The sequence below is a fragment of the Grampus griseus genome, assembly GCF_964374135.1.
Source record: "Grampus griseus genome assembly, chromosome: 4".
Lineage (NCBI taxonomy): Eukaryota > Metazoa > Chordata > Mammalia > Artiodactyla > Delphinidae > Grampus > Grampus griseus.
Genome location: NC_138997.1, coordinates 72,722,266 through 72,744,161, shown reverse-complemented (window position 1 = coordinate 72,744,161; position 21,896 = coordinate 72,722,266). Strand labels below are relative to the sequence as shown.

The 21,896-nt window shown below is 40.0% G+C and overlaps 1 protein-coding gene across 1 annotated transcript in view; it reads left to right on the top strand.

Moving 5' to 3' along the window:
* CWH43 (cell wall biogenesis 43 C-terminal homolog) overlaps nt 1-21,896 on the top strand; it is a gene marked incomplete at both ends in the record, with an annotated part of 48,050 nt that overhangs the window by 17,086 nt on the left and 9,068 nt on the right. Inside the window, 7 exon segments of the mRNA XM_082653948.1 lie at nt 2,098-2,355; nt 4,698-4,823; nt 9,936-10,015; nt 11,805-11,910; nt 12,974-13,109; nt 15,446-15,595; nt 20,720-20,864. Of these exon segments, the coding sequence (XP_082510074.1) occupies nt 2,098-2,355; nt 4,698-4,823; nt 9,936-10,015; nt 11,805-11,910; nt 12,974-13,109; nt 15,446-15,595; nt 20,720-20,864 (1,001 nt within the window).

Genomic DNA, 21,896 nt, shown 5'->3' with positions numbered 1-21,896 from the left:
CAACGCAGCCAAAAATAAATAAATAAAATAAATTAAAAAAGTAAAAGTACAGTTTTAGTGGATTTAAAAATATGTAGCCTGTTTAAAAATAGAAACTAAATTAAAAATGAAAGTGGTAACAGTCGAGGGAAATTTGAAGAGATGTTTTCTTTCCCTTCAGATAATTCTTTGTAGTAAGACAGACACAACAAAGTCATTTTGATATCTTTAGATTAAAATATCAAACTAGGACTCATTCTTTTGAAAAATAGGCATTATAAGCTGGTAAACAGGAAAAATTCCCTCTCCCTAATAATCAAATAAATGAAAATCAAAATATGCTATGACTTAATCATTAATTTGGTAAAGATTTTTAAAAAGAAATGCTTTGGGCAGGGTTCAAAGGCTCACCTTTTGGGCTTCTGGCAGGGTTTCTGGAGGAAGTGAGAACTGGTATAACCTCCCGGGAAGGCAGTTGACCACAAGTATTGACTCTTTAAAATGCTTTTGCCTCTTGACATAGTAGTTGTACGTCTAAGAATCTTTTTAAGAATTATTTTAAGGAAATAATCAGAGGTGTAATAAGAGATTAATTGACAAAGAAAGATGTTCCTCACAGTGTCAGAAGCTTCCTAAATGGCCAAGAATAGGAAAATGGTTGCTTATTTTTGTGTGTATTTATCCAGTGCAAGAGTGTACGTACATAAACATGTTTTAGAAGAAAAACATTAATAACACGAAAAACATGTTCTTGATATAATGTCCCACAAAAAGCAGAATATAATCCTCAATATGTGGTATGATTCCATTTATGTAAAAATACTTCTTCATATACACAGAAAAAGACATAGGGGAAATACATAGGAGTATTAGCTGGGATCATCTCATCTCAGTCCTAGGCGATCCTTAACTGCTTGTTCACAGTTCTGTATTTTTTAAATTTCTGCAGTGAATAGGCATTATGTTTGTTCATTTCAAAATGAAAAAAAACTTTTGTCGTTAAAATAATTGTTGTTGGATCTAAGATTTTGAAGGTCTAACTATGGAGTTAAAATCTGTGGGTTGTTTTTGAAGTGGGGAGGAATAGGCAGTCACGTGGCATTGTCCTGTGATGGTGCAAGTAGAACTTACTGATGGCTGAGCGCCACGGGGCACCAAGAAGCTGGCTGGATCCTCTTCCCGGGGCTCTTGCCGCAAGCAGTGAGGAGGCTGCTGTAGACATACTTGAAGGGTGGCTCACTGTTATACAACATTGACTGAAACGTCCAATGTCTAGAGGATGTCATATTCTCTGCAAAGCTGTTATATTGATGGCTCCAAAATGGGGTGCTGTAAGCCCCTGCTGTGCTGCTGTCTCACAGCGGATTTCATAGGACTATGGAGAAATGTTATATTCCCTCAGATTTGGCTCAACGAATTAGCAGACATTTACTAAGTGCCTGCTGTGGACCAGGCAGATTGCACAGCCCCCAGCGCCTCCGAGGCTGTTGTGTGAATGAATGAACTGCCTGCAGAACTGTAAAGTAGTGAGTCTACAAATGCAGTCTCAGTCACAGCTTCTTTGGGGGGGGCTATGGGGTTGGTAAAGTCAACTTATATATTGTGGGACGAGGGACAGCATTTAAACTCCTTTAGAAAGTTTCTTAACAAAAATGTTCTACAAACATGACTCTCCATGTTTCCTAATGTCCTAGATCTGGCTGGTTAAATTAAATTAACAAATGTTGGTATTACAGGTAATTTCCTTTTTTTTTTTTTTCCAGTGTTTGCTATGAAGATCTTAACACAAATAAACTAAAAATGCCTTCTTCTCTCCTGCTGTTCTTCCTGAAGAAATAGCACTGGACTGAGATTTACTGGACCCACATTCCACCTCCAGTTGTGCAAGTAACTAGCTGCATGACCTTGAGCAAAGCATGTTAACCTTGCCAAGACCTTAGTTTCTCACCAGTCTAGAAACTGAACCAGAATGGCCCTAAGGTCCCTTCTGGCTCTAAATAGCTATAAATCGGTCATCCTATATAAGTTTATTATTCCTTTTTTTTTTTTTTAAGAAAATGGGAGAGACTATTACTACTGTCCTGTCTGATTGTTTTTCTCTCTCTCTCTCACAAACAGGAGCGACCTCGGCTGGGGGTCTCCTTTACCTGCCCACGTGGGCAGCCGCTCTCTCTGGCTGTGTGCTCGCCCTCTTCACGGCGTCCATATGGCCTCAAGTGCTTGGACACCTTATAAACTCAGGGTCAGGCCCTGGGAAAGCCATGACCACTGCCGTGATATTTTATCTTCTAGAAATATTTTTCTGTGCACGGTGCACAGCTTTTAAATTTGTCCCAGGCGGTGTGTACGCTAGAGAAAGATCTGATGTGCTTTTGGGTGAGTACATGTGAAAGGCTTGGATTCAAGTAACTACTCAAAAATCCCCTTCAGGACCGACTAGGATTTAGCACTTTACATGACTGATTAAGATAAATAGGATGATCTTGCTTTCCTTATTGAAATAGACCCTCTTGGTTAAAAAAAACCCTGGAGGAATGTCTAAATTACTATTTAAAAAGAAATTTCTTAATTCATTAATGAGTTTCAGTAATATTTATTACTGCAAAGGCCTTGGAAGTGAATAGCTGTGAAAAAAACAAGTTTAATCCATAATAAGTTATAAAAAGGTCCCCGTAACCCCATATTATATGATACGTAAGGAGAAAATATGATCATGGTGCTCACATTGCTATTTTGGTGGTAGGCTTGTAAATATATACAGGAAGTGTGATTTTTTTTGGTTCCCTTGAATTTTATGTATGGTTTTTATTTACCCTCTTTTTACCAAAAGATTTTTTCATATGTGAATCTTAGTGTAAATGGTAAATTCTCAAATCATAGAGTACATATCTTCCATTTCAGTGGTTATGAACTTATGTACCAAAATTCAAATAGCATACACTTAGTTCAGTTTAATATTTCAGAAATTGTCTTCTGGCAATAGTGAAATTCCTGATGTGTACCAAGCAGACACAGATCAAATATTGCCTGTCGTTTTAGTTTAAGTAAAACATGTCCAAAGCCTCCAGGATAAAATCTTTGAAAAACTGAGGAGACAAAACATGTTAATAGGGGATTCAGTTCTTGTTTGCTCAGACATTTTTCCATTCGTTCACTTACTCATTAAAAAATTATTGTGCACCTACTATGGTCCAGGCGCAGTGCCAGGTGTAGGGGATTTAAGAGACATAGGGTCCTACCCACCTGGAGCTTCCGTGTAGTGGGGGAGATACCACACATCAGATTAGACAAATTCTTAGGGGGTTACAGCTGGGGTAAGTGCTGCACATAAGTCTGGGCTTCTACTTATGTTCATCTGCAGTTCCCCCTTGTGCCCTTGGAATATATCCAATCACCCTGTACATTTTCACATAAACTTTTCTCCTCTATGAGCTAGACATCTGTCAGGACAGGCTGATATGGAAGAGGTATTTTTCAATTATGTGAGATATTTTTAAAAACTTTTGAGGATTTGCTATTTCTGGTGGGACATCCAGGCTGTCAGCTGATCAGAGACATACATCGCTGCATTTCCTCTGTGATAATCTCGGCTTTGCGAACTTTGTATTTCTTCTGATTTCTTTCAGGTGTGTGTGTACTCTCTCCTGCTCTATCTTCCTATCCAATGCCCTGCTTTTTTCCTACTCCAGCTTGTTTGGGGGTCTGCCATGTGGAGCAAACGAATGAAAGTAAGAGCCATTCTAAGCATATATTTCTTTCTTTAGAATGTTATGAATGAAGGGTGTTTTTAGTTCCTTCTCACTACTTAATGGAATTGCAGAAATCGTGCTTTATTCCAGCTTCAAACAACTAAGAATTCTTTTTAGTAAGAGTGACATTATGTCGATAAGGCCACAAAAACTAAGGAACATTAGTAATGTTCAGAGTAGCTTTGAATAATGATTGAAAAGAATCTGTATTAGATCAGAAACTAGATATAAATGTATTGTCTAGGTTTCTCCTGCTATTACCTGGAAATTGCACATAACTCTTTTTTTTTTAGCCTTCCACCTAAGCATAACTTTTACTTGACATTCTCTAATTTATATATTGTTCAACCATACCTCTGTTTCCATTCTCATTATATACAACGTTAGAAGTATGTAGACTTCACGTGTAAGCTACATTGGAATGCACCCCAGTTAAGCTCATCTTTCTTGACCCAGTGTGAGTTCCAGCATGCATCCTCTGTGTGGACCCACAATCCAGGCCAGAACTGTTGCCACAAACACTGCCGTATTAAGAACCTACAAATCCTCCTCTTGTGCTCCTCAACTCGGTGCCTGTGGTCCCTTCAGTGGAGAAGACTGAGTCCCTAAGGCAGTCCAGAAGGCTGCTTTCTCTTCTCCCCACCCTTCCCTGCATGACCAACAGTCAGTGACCGACACTATTACCAACCTAACAACTAGGAAACACTCAGGAAATTCAAAGAAACCCCTCATCAGAAAAAGTACGGTTTTTTTTTAATGTAAAGTATAATTTCTAGAACCCTACCTGATTTCTTATGATCATCCTAATTATCAAAAGTAACACTGGAGTAATTAATTAGGTACTGAGATAACTCAATAACTGATTTTTCAGGATATGTCCATTTAGATGAAATCGAGACTCCTGGAATTTACCATTAGAAGGATTTTTGGATTAGAATGTAATATATTCATCTTTCTTTTTTTTAACAGTGACAGTGATGCTAATTATTGGACTGAATATGCTATTTGGTCCCAAGAAAAGCCTTGATTTTCATCTTCAAACAAAAAACAGTCCTAAAATGCTTTTCAGAGAGAGTGGAAAATACATGAAACTTGGTGAGTATAGTTTTGCTTCCTTTTTAAAAGCATTTTATTATCATATATGGCCTTAATTATGTTGAGGTTCCTGGACTTCAGACTATACTACAAAGCTACAGTAATCAAGACAGTATGGGGACTTCCCTGGTGACGCAGTGGTTAAGAATCCGCCTGCCAATGCAGGAGACACGGGTTCGAGCCCTGGTCTGGGAAGATCCCACATGGCGTGGAGCAACTAAGCCCGTGCGCCACAACTACTGAGCCTGCACTCTAGAGCCTGCGAGCCACAACTACTAAGCCTGCATGCCACAACTACTGACACCCGCGCGCCTAGAGCCCGTGCTCTGCAACGAGAAACCACCGCGATGAGAAACCTGTGCACCGCAACAAAGAGTAGCCCCAGCTTCGTAACTAGAGAAAACCCGCACACAGCAATAAAGACCCAGTGCAGCCAAAAACAAATAAATAAAATTTGAAAACAAAACCAAATAAAACTCTAAAAAAAATAAAGACAGTATAGTACTGGCACACACACAAAAATATAGATCAATGGAACAGGATAGAAAGCTCAGAGATAAACCCACGCACATATGGTCACCTTATCTTTGATAAAGGAGGCAAGAGTATACAATGGAGAAAAGACAGCCTCTTCAATAAGTGGTGCTGGGAAAACTGGACAGCTACATGTAAAAGAATGAAATTAGAACACTTCCTAACACCATACACAAAAATAAACTCAAAATGGATTAAAGACCTAAACGTAAGGCCAGACACTATAAAACGCTTAGAGGAAAACATAGGCAGAATACTCTATGCCATAAATCACAGCAAGATCCTTTTTGACCCACCTCCTAGAGAAATGGAAATGAAAACAAAAATAAACAAATGGGACCTAATGAAACTTAAAAGCTTTTGCACAGCAAAGGAAGTCATAAAAAAGATGAAAAGACAACCTTCAGAATGGGAGAAAATATTTGCAAATGAAGCAACTGACAAAGGATTAAGCTCCAAAATATACAAGCAGCTCATGCAGCTCAATAGCAAACAACCAAACAACCCAATCCAAAAATGGGCAGAAGACCTAAATAGACATTTCTCCAACAAACACATGAAAAGATGCTCAACATCACAAATCATTAGAGAAAAGCAAAGCAAAACTACAATGAGATATCACCTCACACCAGTCAGAATGGCCATCATCAAAAAATCTACAGACAATAAATGCTGGAGAGGGTGTGGAGAAAAGGGAACCCTCTTGCACTGTTGGTGGGAATGTAAGTAAAAGAAGCGAAATTGAGTTATTTGTAGTGAGGTGGATGGACCTAGAGTCTGTCATAAAGAGTGAAGTAAGTGAGAAAGAGAAAAACAAATACTGTATGCTAACACATATATATGGAATCTAAAAAAAAAAAAAAAAAAAAGGTTCTGATGAACCTAAGGGCAGAACAGGAATAAAGACACAGATGTACAGAATGGACTTGAGGACATGGAGTGGGGAAGTGTAAGCTGGGACGAAGAGAGAGTGGCATTGACATATATACACTACCAAATGTAAAATAGATAGCTAGTGGGAAGCAGCTGCATAGCACAGGGAGATCAACTTGGTGCTTTGTGACCACCTAGAGGGGTGGGATAGACAGGGGGGGAGGGAGACGCAAGAGGGAGGGGATATGGGGATATACATATGCAGATAGCTGATTCACTTCGTTATTCAGCAGAAACTAATACAACACTGTAAAGCAATTATACTCCAATAAAGATGTTTAAAAAAAAGCATTTTATTATGAAACATAAATTTTCAGACATATGAGATTAAAGAGTATGATGAACTCTCATGTACCCTTAAACCAGTTCCAACAAGTATTAACATTTGCTAATGTTGTTAATACTATCTTACATTTTTTGGTAAAATACTTTAAAGCAAATCTCTGATATTGTGTTTTTTCAACCATAAATACTCTGTATTAGTTTTGTTTCACTTCTAATGTAGATTTAACAGGTAGGATTTCCAAAATATTTTGTTGTAATTGTTGAGACCATTTATTTCATTTCTTGTTCTTTTTTGGAAGATTTAATATGTTAATGTTTGGAATATTGATGAGCTGGAAACTCAGGCATGAAATTAGTTTGCTATTCAGTCTGACTCATCTCAAAATATACTAGATTAAATAAAAATGTTTATTGAATGTGTAACATTTGCAGATAATGTATTAGGATACAACATACTGCATAACTCCATAGCATTATGTAGAATACAAAGATATATAAAATCTGGTCTCTACCGTCAATGACCTGATGCTTTACTGGAGAAGACAGAATCTTAAGGTGTAAAGAGCTAAAAAACAATTAAGAAGCTAAATAAAATTTTAATATATTTCTAAAGGAAATGTCATGAAGCAGTAAGATCATTATATAAACACTTTCATATATGTTCCATCATAATTTGAAAAAGTTATATTAAAATTTAGGGGAAAAATTTAAATTTAGGTGTTTTTTTGTTTTTTTTTGTATGTATTCTTATACTTTAGGTCTGTCCCTTGAAATCAGGATCTGGCGGCTTTTGTTTGTTTGTTTTTAGTCCTGATAATCTTTGTCTTTATTATTACTATTATTATTAAATTATTTAATTCATTCATCAAATTGAGGCACTTGAAACAACTTATTCACAAAGTTGTTTAGATAGCTTTGTATGATTTTCCAAAACAAGCTTTATTTTTTGGGCCCATTTTTGATTCACAGCAGAATTGAGCAGAAAGTATAGAGATTTCCCGTAGGACCCTCTGAGCCCACTTATACACAGCCTTCCCTGCTAGTGACATGCCCTACCACAACTGATGAACCTACAACGAAACAGGACTATCACCCAAAGCCCTTTGTTTACATTAGGACTCATTCTTTTTTTTTTGCGGTACGCGGGCCTCTCACTGTTGTGGCCTCTCCCGTTGCGGAGCACAGGCTCCGGACGTGCAGGCTCAGCGGCCATGGCTCATGGGCCTAGCTGCTCTACGGCATGTGGGATCTTCCCGGACCAGGGCACGAACCCCGTGTCCCCTGCATCGGCAAGCGGACTCCCAACCACTGTGCAACCAGGGAAGCCCAGGACTCATTCTTGATGTTGTACATTCTGTAGTTTTTGATGAATGTATAATGATATATATCCACCATTGTAATATCATATGGCATAGTGTCACTGCCTTAAAAATCCTCTGTGCTCTGCCTGTTCATCCCTCCCTCCCCCTGCCAATGGCAATGACTGTCCGGTTTCTTTGTTTGTTTGTTTTGTCCTTGTTTTTTTTTTGCGGTACGCGGGCCTCTCACTGCTGTGGCCTCCCCCGTCGCGGAGCACAGGCTCCGGACGTGCAGGCCCAGTGGCCATGGCCCACGGGCCCAGCCGCTCCGCGGCACGTGGGATCCTCCCGGACCGGGGCACGAACCCGTGTCCCCCACATCGGCAGGCGGACCCTCAACCACTGCGCCACCAGGGAAGCCTGACTGTCTGCTTTTTTAAAAAAAATTAATAGATTTTATTTTTCAGAGCAGTTTTAGGTTTACAGACAAATTGAGCAGAAAGCGTGGAGTTCCCATATATCGGCTCACACTCCCACCTCAGTTTCCACCATTATTAACATCTTGCATTATTGTGGTGCATTTGTTACAATTGATGAGCCAATATTGATACATTATTATTCACTAAAGTCCACAGTTTAATTAGAGTTCACTCTTTTTTTATATGTGTTCTGTGGGTTTTGACAAATGTATAATGACATTTATCCACTATACAGTATCATACAGAATAGTTTCACTGTCGTAAACATGGTAATGTGCTCAACCAATTCATCCTTCCCTCCTTCCTCCAGACCCTGGCAACCACTGACCTCCTTACTGTCTCCATTGTTTGCTTTTACTAGAATGTCAATCTTTGTCTTTTAACTTGAAATGTAATTTATTTTTGTCGTGATTTCCCTTGTGTTATGATTTATTTCCATACTCTTACTTTGCTTTTTCTACTTTCTGTAGGTGTATTATTCCTCTTTTTTCTTCTTGCTTTTGCATTGACTGAGTTTCTTTTTCCTTTTTTCTTATCCTTCTCCTCTCCACTCCTGTTTCTAGGTTGGAAATTATACCTTCGATTTCTTTTTTTCAGTAGTTGGTTATTTTTTTCTCAGAACATTAAAGATAGTATTCCCCTATCGTCTGACTTCCATTTTTTGCTTTTGAGAAGTCAGCCATCAGTGTAATCTTTGCTCTTTTGAAGATACAGTGGCTTTTCTCTCTGGCAGCATTTGAGATTTTTCTTTGTTTTGGTGTTCTGAGTTTCACTGTAATACATCTGGATGTGGATCCAGCCCCTCCCTTACTTGCGAGTGTTTGGGCTTTTTGAATCTGAAGAGTCACTTTTTTTTATCAATTCTGGAAAATTCTCAGCATTATTTCTGCAAATATTACCTCTTTCCCTTCTCTCCTTTTTTGACTCCAGTTAGATATGTGTTGGATCTTCTTATTCTCTTCTTCATGTCCCTTAACCTCTTTCATATTCTCTACCTTTGTTTTTAAGCTGCCCCTTGTACTAATTCTCCATTAAGTTTTGTCTAATCTGCTTTTTATCTTGTCCATTGAGTTTCTAATTTTAATTGTTATAATTATCATATAATTTTATTTCTAGAAGTCTAATTTCTTTACAAATTTTCTTGCCCATTAATTTAATCTCATATTTCTTAGTTATCCCATTGAATATCCTCTTTTATTTTTCTAAACATGCTAAGCATGCTTATTTTATATTCGATTCTAAAATTTTTAATATCTGAAGTATTTTGGGTTTGATTCAGCAGGGTGTTTTTGCTGTGGTTCCTGCTCATGGAGACTTGCTTTCTTGTATATTATTTCTTGTATATATTTGTGATTTATTTTTATTTTAGTTCATGGTTCTTGGAACATTTTTAGGGAAGCTTCTTTGAAACCTGAGTTTAAAGTATGGGTTATATATGCATGTCACACATGAAAATTAACCCAGGAACTAGACATTGCCCCTTTACATACAATCTTGGCCAATAAATTCAATATTTTCATAAAGTTATTTTTTTAAAAAAGAAACTTAGTTTCTTCTAAACAGTTATTTCAGTTTCTGTTTAGTTTTGTGGCTGCTTGTCAGTGTGAAGTTGTTGGGATTAAGACTACGGCATAAAACCTATGAGAAGAAATTGGGAAGAGGGGTAAGTCATTAAAAGTTTTGGTATAGAATTTTATATGATATATGGCCTACAGAGCACAGAAAGGAGTTCTGACTTTATTTTTCTTGCAGTGGAAGCCACCAGAATACTTCACGCAGGAGCAGGAAGAAATATGATGTATATTAACTTGGCTGCTCTGTGAAGAATGGATTGTAGAGTAGAAGCAGGGAGATAAGTTATGAGGCTTTTTCAGTTGTCCAGGAGAGAGTCCCTGGAAGTTTGGATGGGAGCCGTGGCCCTGGAGTTGGAGAGGAGTGGATAGACTTAGAATATATTTTGAAAGTAAAGCTGATAGAAGTTGCTGATGGATTAGATGACACTGAATGAGAAGAAGGAAAGAATCAAGGATGACTTCTATGTTTTGGCTTGAGCAACTGGATGGAGGGTGGTGGCATTTACTGACGTGGGAATAACAGGTTTTGGAGTGATGAGAGCCAGAGTTAATCATAGGTATGTAGTTACGTGAAAAGCTATAACTTGATGAATATAATCATGCCTCTCAAAGTCTCTCTTGATGGTTCTGTTCTCTTTATAGGACATTCAGTAAACTGAGTAATATTTCTTGCATAGAGATGCGACTCACACCTCACTGCTGTAGCACAATGAGCTGTTTAGGTTAAGTGGTGGCCCTCCTATGCAAAGAGGTGGTGCTTACCCTTCTCTTAGCTTGAACTTGTGTGTTCCACTTTGAGTTGTTTTTTTCAGTTGTGGTGATAGAGTTGGTCTAATCTGGCCATACTCTTTCACAGGATCCCTGTTGTTGATCCGTTGGTATTAATTTGAAATAGATGGTTAGTGTTGGGCACTGCATTCTCTGACTGGACCCATGGGCTCAAAAGAGGACTCTTCAGAGGGTGCTGTGCTCCTGAACCTTGGCCCTGCCAGCACAGTGGGGAGCAACACCACGTATAACGCAGAGTTGGCAGACCACTCTGTAAATATGGTAAAGGTCACTGTGTATCCCTCTGTGGTCTCATTCTCTGATATAAGGGTAACCCCTTCCTGCATATGCTTGTTATCATATTCATGCATTTCTTTATATTGTTATTACACATGACTCACCTCTATACAATATTGTATTTTTCCATGTTTTTAACTTTATCTAAATAACATCTGACATATATATTTTGTAACTTAATTTTTTTTGTGTGGTATGTGGGCCTCTCACTGTTGTGGCCCCTCCCGTTGCGGAGCACAAGCTCTGGACGTGCAGGCTCAGTGGCCATGGCTCACGGGCCCAGCCGCTCCTTGGCATGTGGAATCTTCCCAGACCGGGGTATGAACCCATGTCCCCTGCATCGGCAGGCGGACTCTCAACCACTTGCACCACCAGGGAAGCCCTGCAACTTAATTTTTTATTTAAAATAATCCTGGTGAGATTCATCCATATGGAAATATGTAGCCCTAATTCATTTATTAGGGCTGTGTAGTATTCCATTTTATATATGATCGTTTTTTTATTCATTTTCCTATTTTTCCTATTGAAACAACAGCCAGGTTGTTTCTAATTTTTTGCTTTTATAAACAGTGCTTATCAGAAATATCACTTTCTAAACATTCTTCCTAACTTCCAAGCCTAAGCTAGAAATTCACAGATTATAAAATACCTACTAGCAAATATCTCCTTATTATTATGTATTAGCTGTGGGCAGATGCCTAAAAAATATCCTTTGCTGAAATATGAATTTTGGTGGAGAGAGGTGGAGAAGAGTGGATCACTGAAACTGCCATTGTTCATTCATCCTAAATTATCATTAAAACAATTCCTCAGGCACCAGCCACAGAGGTCTTTGCCGCCATCTGGCCTTTCAGGTTTGGCTTTGACAGTGAAGGATGGTCTAATTTAGAAAGATCAGCTCAAATGCTCAGTCAAACAGGTAAGTCTTACTGAAATTATTTCCAGGTTTTGAGAAACTCCTACTGTTACGTTTATTTTGAGCAAGATCATAAGTAATAGGAGGAGGGTTTGCTGGGTCACAAACTAATCTCTTAAAAGGGCTTTACTTTGGTGGGCGGCTACAGGAGGATTAAGCTTCTGTAACCACATCTGTGTTTGCTTGAGAGCAATTAATTCAGTTGATTCTGAACAAAGTCTCCTACTGGGTATCTGCAGGAGAATCTTGTCTTGCCTTTGCTCTTGGAAATGCCCCTGCTAGTGGCTCCTGTCACTTGGGAACCCACTGTTGGGGACCAGAAAATTGTCAGATGAAAAGGCAGAATGGGTTGGAGTGATACTCATTTGCAAAGCAAATTGCTTTCTAGAGCCTGAGGGCCAATTTTATTTGTTTCCGTGCCCTGGGGTACTCATCTTTGGATGAAACATCCTTTAAAATATGTGGGTGTTTTGTTCTTAGATCAACTACATGGAGAATGGAGCAAGAGACTTAAAGGGCTAAACTGTTCTAGTTATTCCTAATGATAAGCATGTCTCCTGAGAAATAGCTGAGGGTCTGTATGATTCTAATGCCATTAAGAAATTTCTCTGGCCCTTAGTCCTTTAGTCCTGATTACAGGCCTCTGGGGCACATCTGACCAGGGTATCTGAATAAACTTACTTCTGTGTCAATACGATGGAGGTGTTTGCCCAGAAATAAAACACTACTGTATACTCTATTGTTTCTGAACATAAATTGGATATTTGAAAAAGGTATTAAGCTTATTTGAAATTTGGAGAATGATGTTAATATTTGAAAATTTACAAAAGTTATGTTTTTATCCTTTCCTACTTTTCCTCAAGGTGTCCCATGTTTTAATTACATTCAAAATATGGTAAAAAAAATTTTACAGCTCAGATTTGAAACAGTTCACTTTAGTAACTCATTAGGAATTACTCTGGTTTTTGATTTACGAGTAAAGGCAGGGGATTAAAGAATCAAGTTTTGCTAATTGTTTTTACATTGCTATGGTTAATCACCATGTGCATTTTTTTTTTCTGAACAGGTGCAGATCTCATAACAATTTTGGAGAGCAATGCTTCTAAGCTCTATATTGGGAACAATGACCTGACCATGTGGTTAGGGGAGAAGCTGGGTTTCTATACCGACTTTGGTCCAAGCGCAAGGGATCACACTTGGGGGTGAGTGTCCCTTCGGAATTAATCCCAAACATATCCCTGAAAGACTAGGCAGCATGGGCTTGGAGTGGAAAGTTGATATTGTTATACCTTAGTCCTATGAATATGTCCCAGTGATGCTTCTTGGAGGATGAGGAGGTGCTGAAGATATGCATATTCCATCCCGTTTTAATGGCTTCCCTTTTGCTGGATACTTTCAATTCTTCACTCTTATAAACCATTTAGTGTAGGAGCTGAGCACTAAACGTGTCTGTCCTGGACGCTGTCCTCATGGAGTTACATTATAGTGTGAAGAGACGGAAAATAATCATGGACACACAAATAAATAATTTAAGACGATGGTAAGTGCTGTGTAGAAAAGGAGAGCGGCTGGGTGGGCAGGGCAGCAGGGGATGCTGCTGTAGGTAGCGTGGTCAGGAAGGTCTCTCTGCCGCCCTCATGATGGAGAGGACCCAGGACCCACTGTGGGAGGAGCCAGTGTAAAGACTTGAGGCCAGGTCAGTCTTGGTGTGCCGGAGCACAGGGTTTGAGGGGGAACTAGTAAGAAAGGAGGTCAAAGGTGGGCCCCTGATCTTACAGGATCCCATAAGCCATGCTTAGCACTGATTTAATTCAGTTTTTTAAAAAAATACATTTATTTATTTAATTTTATTTATTTATGGCTGTGTCAGGTCCTTGTGGCTGCACGCAGGCTTTTCTCTAGTTGGGGTGAGCTGGGGCTACTCTTCGTTGTGGTGCGTGGGCTTCTCATTGCAGTGGCTTCTCTTGCTGCAGAGCACGGGCTCTAGGCACGTGGGCTTCAGTAGTTGTGGCTCACGGGCTCTAGTTGTGGCTCACAGGCTCTAGAGCGCAGGCTCAGTAGTTGTGGCGCACCGGCTTAGTTGCTCCACAGCACATGGGATCTTCCCGGACCAGGGCTCGAACCCATGTCCCCTGCATTGGCAGGATTCTTGGCGGATTCTTAACCACCGCGCCACCACGGAAGCCCTTTAATTCAGTTTTGATAGGAAACCACTGGAGGATTGTAAACACGGGAGCAATCTGATCTGATTTACATTTTTGAAAGATCATTCCGGCTGTTCCTAGAAAAACAGATTGTCAGGGGCAGGAGTGGGAGCAGGGAGACAGGTGATGAGGTAGAGGCATTAGCACAGGTGAGAAATGACAGTGGGAGGCGTGGAGATGGAGAGAAGGGGTCAAACTCAGGAGCTATCTTGGAGCAGGGCTGACAGGACTTCCTGATGGTTTAGATATCGGGGCTGGAAGTGACAAGGATAGCACCAGCGTGTTTTACCTGAGTCCCTGATAGGAGATGATGCCCTTTAATGGGACAGGAATGACCAGGTGAGCATCAGGATTGTGCTAAACTGAAGATGCCCCTGGACGGTCAAGTGACGTCCATAGGTGCTTGTGTGCAGCCTGGAGGGCCGAGTGGGACAGCACAGGCTGGGCCTGTGCATTCAGGGATCATCACTGTGGGCATGGTTCTGTCAGAGGAACTTCGGGAGGAGGCCAAACAGTGCGCCCAGCCTGAGGTCTGAGCTCTGATCATCCTTTCCATATGTAGTTCTTTGACTTAGAGTGAGGCGGAACGGGTTTTCCTATCTTTATCGGACCATTTGTAATTTCTAATTTTGTAAATTGTTGCACTGTGTCCTGGCTGGCAAGGTCATACATTCTCAAATGCGTTGATTAATATTAGAATTGTTTATGCAGATAAGTTGCCAGAGTAACAGTGCTAGTAAAATGGAGTTTGTGTATCCTAATTCTGCCCTTTTCGTGTTTCCATAGCACTTATTATTTTTTTATTAATTAATTAATTTATTTTTGCTGTGCTGGGTCTTCATTTCTGTGCGAGGGCTTTCTCTGGTTGAGGCAAGCGGGGGCCGCTCTTCATCACGGTGCGTGGTCCTCTCACTATCACGGCCTCTCTTGTTGCGGAGCACAGGCTCCAGACGTGCAGGCTCAGTAATTGTGGCTCACAGGCCCAGTTGCTCCACGGCATGTGGGATCCTCCCAGACCAGGGCTCGAACCCATGTCCCCTGCATTGGCAGGCAGACCCTCAACCACTGCGCCACCAGGGAAGCCCTCCATACCACTTATTAAACAGAGTTGATAGTGTTGTTCTTGGTGACACAGTGAGACGTGCTGAATAGCCCAGATGCAATGAACAGTCCGGCAGACTGCCCCATACCTCTCCGCCACATTATTGCTCTCAGTGCCCCTCAGTGGGATGCTTGAAGTGTGCACATCCCTCTTGAACACATATTCTTAGTCCCGTTTGCATGATATGGTGGGACCAATAGTGACGCACGTGTTTCTTTCCATTGGAATACAGGATTATGGTTTTGTCAAGATACCGCATTGTGAAATCAGAGCATCACCTTCTTCCGTCACCAGAGGGCGAGATTGCACCAGCCATCACTCTGACTGTTAACATTTCTGACAAACTGGTGTATTTTGTTGTGACCCACTTTGGGAATCACGAGTGGGTTTCTTTGGTCTTTCTCGAACTACACAAATGCCAAGAAATATTATTAACACATTACTTTGACTTCCATGCCTTGACCTTTCTTACTTTCTTCTTTTTTTTTTTTTTCAAAGTATTTTTCTCTGTGTTGCTGGTTTTAAAAATCAGGCATAGAGGGAGTTCCCTGGTGGCCTAGTGGTTAGAACTCTGGGCTTTCACTGCCGGGGCCCGGGTTCAATCACTGGTCCAGGAACTGAGATCCCACAAGCTGTGTGGCCCAAAAAAAAAAAGAAAAAGAAAAAGGAAAAAAAAATCAGGCATAGAAACCTTTGAGATGCAGGCAGTCCTTAAGGATGGCACAAGGCAGCATGATGGCCATGTTAGCCAGCAGTTACTGAGCAGGTGCTATGCTAACTGCATTATTGTATTTAATCTTCATTTTGTATAACGTTAGTACTATTATAGCTCCATTTTACAGATAAATAAACTAGACTGAAGGTTAGAAGACTTGTCCAACCTGGGTCACACAGCTAGGAATTAAGTAGACCCAACTCAGAGCCTGCAAGTGCTTGAAACCACATGGTAAACCAGACTATGGAAAGATGAAATTCCCTTTTCCTACAGGATTACTCCAGTTGGAAGTATTGTTGGGATTTGAGAGTACTAAATAACATTTCTTTTTCCCTCATGTTTTCAGTCAACTGAGAGGTAGGCAGAGGAATCTGGCAGGAAGATCAAAATAGCTCTTTTGATTCTGATAAACGTATTTGGACAACATGGCTTAAGTGTGTCCACATGGACCTGCTAATACATTCCCCCAACAATACATGATGCTGGCTCCCCCAAAGCAGCTGGCCTACCTGGCAGGGGCAGAGTCTGCCCTGTCAAACTCTCCCCTTAGTGGAGAAGATAACACAAGGAAACACCCTTTCTGCAAACCGGCAGGTTCCCGGGAGAAGAGTGAGGAAGTGTTTGCGACAAGCATGCCCAATTTATTCTTACAAACTTAATTAATTACAAAATCCTCCCAAGAAGTAAAGGGTGAGAGGGAGAGAGGCCAGAGATGATTTTCTGAGTCGGTTCGCCTCCAAGGAGACATGAAGAATGGGGAATGAATTTTATCCCCAAAGAATAACATTCACAACCAGTGACTTAGTACTGAATAAATCATGAATAATGCCAGCAATATGTTGTTAAAGCAAAGATAAAAGTATATAATTTATACTCTACCATACTAAACATTCTCTAATAGTAATTGAAAACACAAATGCAAAGTGCTTAGTGTTATAAAATACAGCATATGGGCCCTGTCCACATTAATGATACAAGAGCCACAGAGCTTTACAGTGACATACAGAACATTAGAAAAACAACAAACAAAATACGGGTAGCAGACATATTCGTTTTGTTTAGGTGAAACTTACAGTATGACAGAACCCAACATTGTTGTACTGTAAGTTTCACATAAGCAAAATGAGTATGTCTGCTACCCATATTTTCCTATTACTTCCCTTTTTCTCGCAGTATTACATGGATCTGTGAAAGCGTACTTGACTGTTTTCTGAAATAAGTCAGAGCATAAGGAATATAACCCAACCATTCAAATGTAATTAATGTGAACTGTTTGCTAATCAGACTCTTGCTGGTCTTCTTAGAAGTGGGAAGGGTGTTTGGAGGACGGATGGTATAGACAGTCCACATCTCTGTAAAAAGATGTTTGAAGAAATGCTTTCTGTTTCTCCCAGCAATTTTCAGGTTGCAAGTATAGACATTCAGAAATCATTCTGCTGAGCTTAAATTGCACTTGAATTGGGTTTATCTTTTTAAAAATAGGCACTTTTGTGTTTAAAGGTTGCAAGGTCTCAACCTAAGAAACAGTTGAGTATACTCCATCCTGTTTTCCTTTGCTTTTTTTCCCCTGCCCCCTTTAACTCCCTCTGACCTCTAAAATGTGAAGAAGAGACTTGTGAGGGAAGAGAAGACTAAAAGATAGCCCTCAAATTGTTTGGAAAAGAGGAGGGAAGGATTACCTTTCCTAACTTTCTATTAACCACATATTTAAAGCCCTGTAGCTAACAACATACCCTTTGCTTACTACCTTCCTCACTTGATTTAATAATAATGATGACAACCACAACAGTAATGATAATAGCTAGCACCTGTCGAGGAGATGTGACTGTAAGGGAAGAGAAGGGAAGCAGTATAGTTTAATGGCTAAGAGCGTGAAACTCCAGGACCTGGAATCAGACAATCTGGTTTGAATCCTAAGTCAAGGTGTATCCTTCACCAAATTATTTAACTATCTTGAGCCTCAGTTTTCCCATCTGCAAATCAGGAGCGATAATCCTACTTATAGGATTCTTGAGGGAATTAAATAAGATATATTATCTCATGCAAAGTATGTGTAACTGCTCAATTAATACTGGCCATTATTATTAAAGCAAATCACACACCTCTAAGTGTGAAGCGCATTGAGTAGCTTTAAAAAAAAGTCATTCATCAAACACGAATCAAGCATCTATTGTGTCCCAAGCACAATGCCAGGTGCAGCCTTTTCCCTTAGAGCCTTAGCTCTTGTCTCACTCTTTAGAAGCCCTGTCCACTGCCAACAAGTGACATGAGAAAGTTCATGCTTCAAATAACTTGTGAAGCCGTCACTACATATTTTTGCTTGCCTTTGTTTTTATAATACTAGATAAAAAATTCTTACTCTGAAAAAATATTTAGTGATTTCATTTTCTAGTGATTATGGCATATAAACATAAAATCATATTAGGAATGAATGACAGAATGCTTATGCATGTTGTTAGCTGATTCAACGGGATTTCTAAAATTACTGATGCCACAAATATCTCTTTACAACCAATAAACAGAAAATAGCAGCATTCCTTAGAAGTTACTTAGGTATACACCATATCTAAAATTGGTATTATTTTAGGTAATTAACTGAGCCACCAGTTAATTACCGTGTTTGTTTCTTAAAACATGCATAAATGTACAAAGAAGAAAGAGCACAGAACCTGTAGTCTGTAGTTACAGTTTTGGTTCTGTTATAAGATAAACTCAGTGAGCTCCAGTTCCCTTGTCTCTGAAAATCAGATAAAATTATTTTTTCTAACCCACATCATAGGGCTATTGGGCTGATCAAATATCAACAGATAAGAACATAAAACGTGTTCAATCTCTCTCTTTCTCCCTGTCTCCTAATTCCTCCCCCTCCTTTCTTTATACCCATACATACATATAGGTTTTATTTTTATTATTATCACTGGATAAAATTTATCTCCTGAGAAAATATAAAGCCAAATTCACAGATTATTTTCCAATAATATATTGCTAAAACCTATTTGAATGAAAGCTCTATCTGTGGTGCAGTGACTTTCACATTCTCTAGATTGGATTTGAATCCCAGTTGTGTGTCAGAAGGAATAGAATTCACTGCAGACTTAATGAAGGGACTACTTACCACGATGTTGGAAGGGTCAGAGGAACAGATAAGAGATGCTGAGGTACTCAGACACTAGTAATGGTGGGGAACCAGTACCATCCTTAGGGCTGAAGGGACAGGTAGAGGAAACAGTGTTCCCAGAGCCCCGTTTGATCTGGAACCAGAAGAGGGGCCACCAGGCATGAGGAATGCAGCTCGAAGAAATACTCCAATTTCTCTCTCTTCCTACCCAAACCTCACTGGAAATTAGTAGACAAGGAAGCCCAGGAGATGAAATTTGCAGAGACCAGCCTCCAGGGCATAGAGAGGGGCTGGGAATGGATCTAGGCAAAGATGTTTAGCAAATGGTCATCCTTTTCACTCTTCTGTTTCTTGAGACATCTTTTAATAGCGCTCAGATGTCTATACGTAAGAATGGATAAGCTTAGTCCTGTCTTCTGATCCTACCTCAATGAGGTTTCTCCAGTCTTCTCAGCTCTTGGTGATCTCCCTCTATCTTCTTTTGTCATTGATTTTTCTTAACAGTCATTTATTAGCTGTCTTACTCCGTAAGTGCCTGTGTTGGTCTGCTGCCTATTTGCCTTTGGATCCATTCCCAGTTCAGCTCCCTTCCAGCTACAGATTGCAGGAAACCACATTTCCCAGAGTCTGTTGTCTTCTGGCTTCTGGGTAGGTTTAGCCAATGGGACGCACTAATGCAAGGCTGGAGGGCTGGAGGAGGGGAGGAGACAGAGTACTTCTCATTCGCTCTCTCTTCCTTCTCTGTTGTCTCTGGCAGCAGCTAAGTCTCTTCTGTGGCTCCAACTCCTCCTTCAATGGCCCTGGATCCTTCTGAGTAGCTTCCTCCATAGTACCATTTCCCACCATTTAGGACTGGCTTGTGGACTCTGGGAATATCACCTCTTCCTGTTGTCCCTCTAGCCCTAGAGGTGGTAGAGGTTTCTCACTGCTACTAAACTCTAGTTGCTTCACTGATTCCTGTTTGGCTTCCTATCACCTAGTAGCCAATCCCTTGTATTAAATTCACTTTGTTTGAAACACCTAGAGTGGTTTCAGTTTTTCTTGCTGGATCATGCAGATATGATGTCCCTATTTTTCCCCAGACAGACTGACTATAAACCCCTCAGAGCCTTGATGTACCTGCCTGATTGTCTCAGTTACACACTTACAGTGCTTAACATGATAAAAGCAGCACACTTAGCCAGTATTTGACCAGGAGAGCCAGGGAGGCTTTCAGAAACTGTTCAGTTGAAGGAGCTGAGTAGGTTAACAAACCTGATGTGTTCTGTGAATGTTAGGATTCTCCCTCTTACCGGTACTCCTTGCTTTTTTTTTTTTTTTGAACTACTAATCTTTAGCTGTAATACTGATGACCAGGTCTTAGATTATTGTTATAATTTCTTCTGATGAAAAGTTGAGCAATTGCTGTTTTTAGATATTTCTATCCACTGGACTCCAAATGATTTGTGGGGAAAGGTCATGTTGTTCTTGGTCAAGTCTGTCAGCCTGCTCAGTTGAAGCACTATAGCTGTCTTGCTCATTTGCATAACATTAAGTCAGTGTGTCCCAGTAGGAATTATTCTGGGTTTGTGCAGTGTTTGAAGATATTCTTTGGGAACTTAGTTAGGTACCTAATATTTTTAAAAAATTGTTTTGCAAATACAGTAAAGAGGTATATTTTTGCATTTTTTCAGAGATGACCTCGATAGGAAACTTCAAGCTATTGCTGTTTCAAAACTACTGAAAAATAGCTCTGAGCAAGTGATATTTCTGGGATATATCACTTCAGCACCTGGTTCCAGAGATTATCTACAGCTCATTGAACGTGGCAATGTGAAGGTAACACAATCTTAATAGGATTTCTGATTTCTTAAATAAAATGTTTCTTCTTCATGTTTTGAAAAACCTAACCCAACATTGTAATATGTATCCTGATTATCTACTGCTGCATGGAAAACTACCAAAAAACATACTGGCTTTAAGTAGCATTCATCTCTTTGCTCATAAATCTGCAGTTTGGACAGGACTTCGTGGGGATAGCTCATCTCTGCTCCACACAGCTAGGCGGCTCACCTGGGGACCGGAGGAGCCACTTTGCAGATGACACATAAGTGGCAAGTTGGTGGGGCTGTTGACTAGGAGCTCAGCTGGGGCTTCGGGCTCAGGGTCCTGCTTCCTCTCCGTGGGCTGCTTAGGCTTCTTTCCTGCGTGATGGCTGGGTTCTAAGGGTGAGTGTCCTAAGAGAACCAGGAAGAAGTTGTATTGCCTTGTATGACCTAGACTTGTAAGTCATATAACGTGATTTCTGCCGTCATCACAAGCCTGCTCACATTCAAGTGGAAGAAACATAAACCCCATCTCTTGATGAGAGGAGTATCAAAGTCACATTATAAGAATGCCATATGGAAAGTGGATTATTGTAGCCGTGTTTAGAAAATACAATCTGCCACATTGTACAAGTTAATCATGATGAGAGTAAAAGATAAAATGGCATACAGAGAGGCTGGCTGATCAGGGCCTCACTAAATGACACTGAATTTGTCCTTACCTGTCCAGGTCCAAAACGGTTGAATTTCTCAGTGTATCCAGATATAATCATACTCTGGGAAACTGACAGACAAATCAAATCCTTGAGACATATATACACTAGAAGGTTAAATGCATTCGTTTATAATGAGAAATACAATTATTATATTTAGTTAAGCCCTATGTAGATTTCTTGGTCCTTTACATGTCTTTTTTTTTTTTACTTCATTGTCTTGAGATAATATCTGCAAACAAAAAATCTTAACCATTTTATCAAGTGCTTGGAAAGACAGGTGAGAGAGAACGTTGTATGATGAGGGTATTCTGTATGTGACAGAAAACACA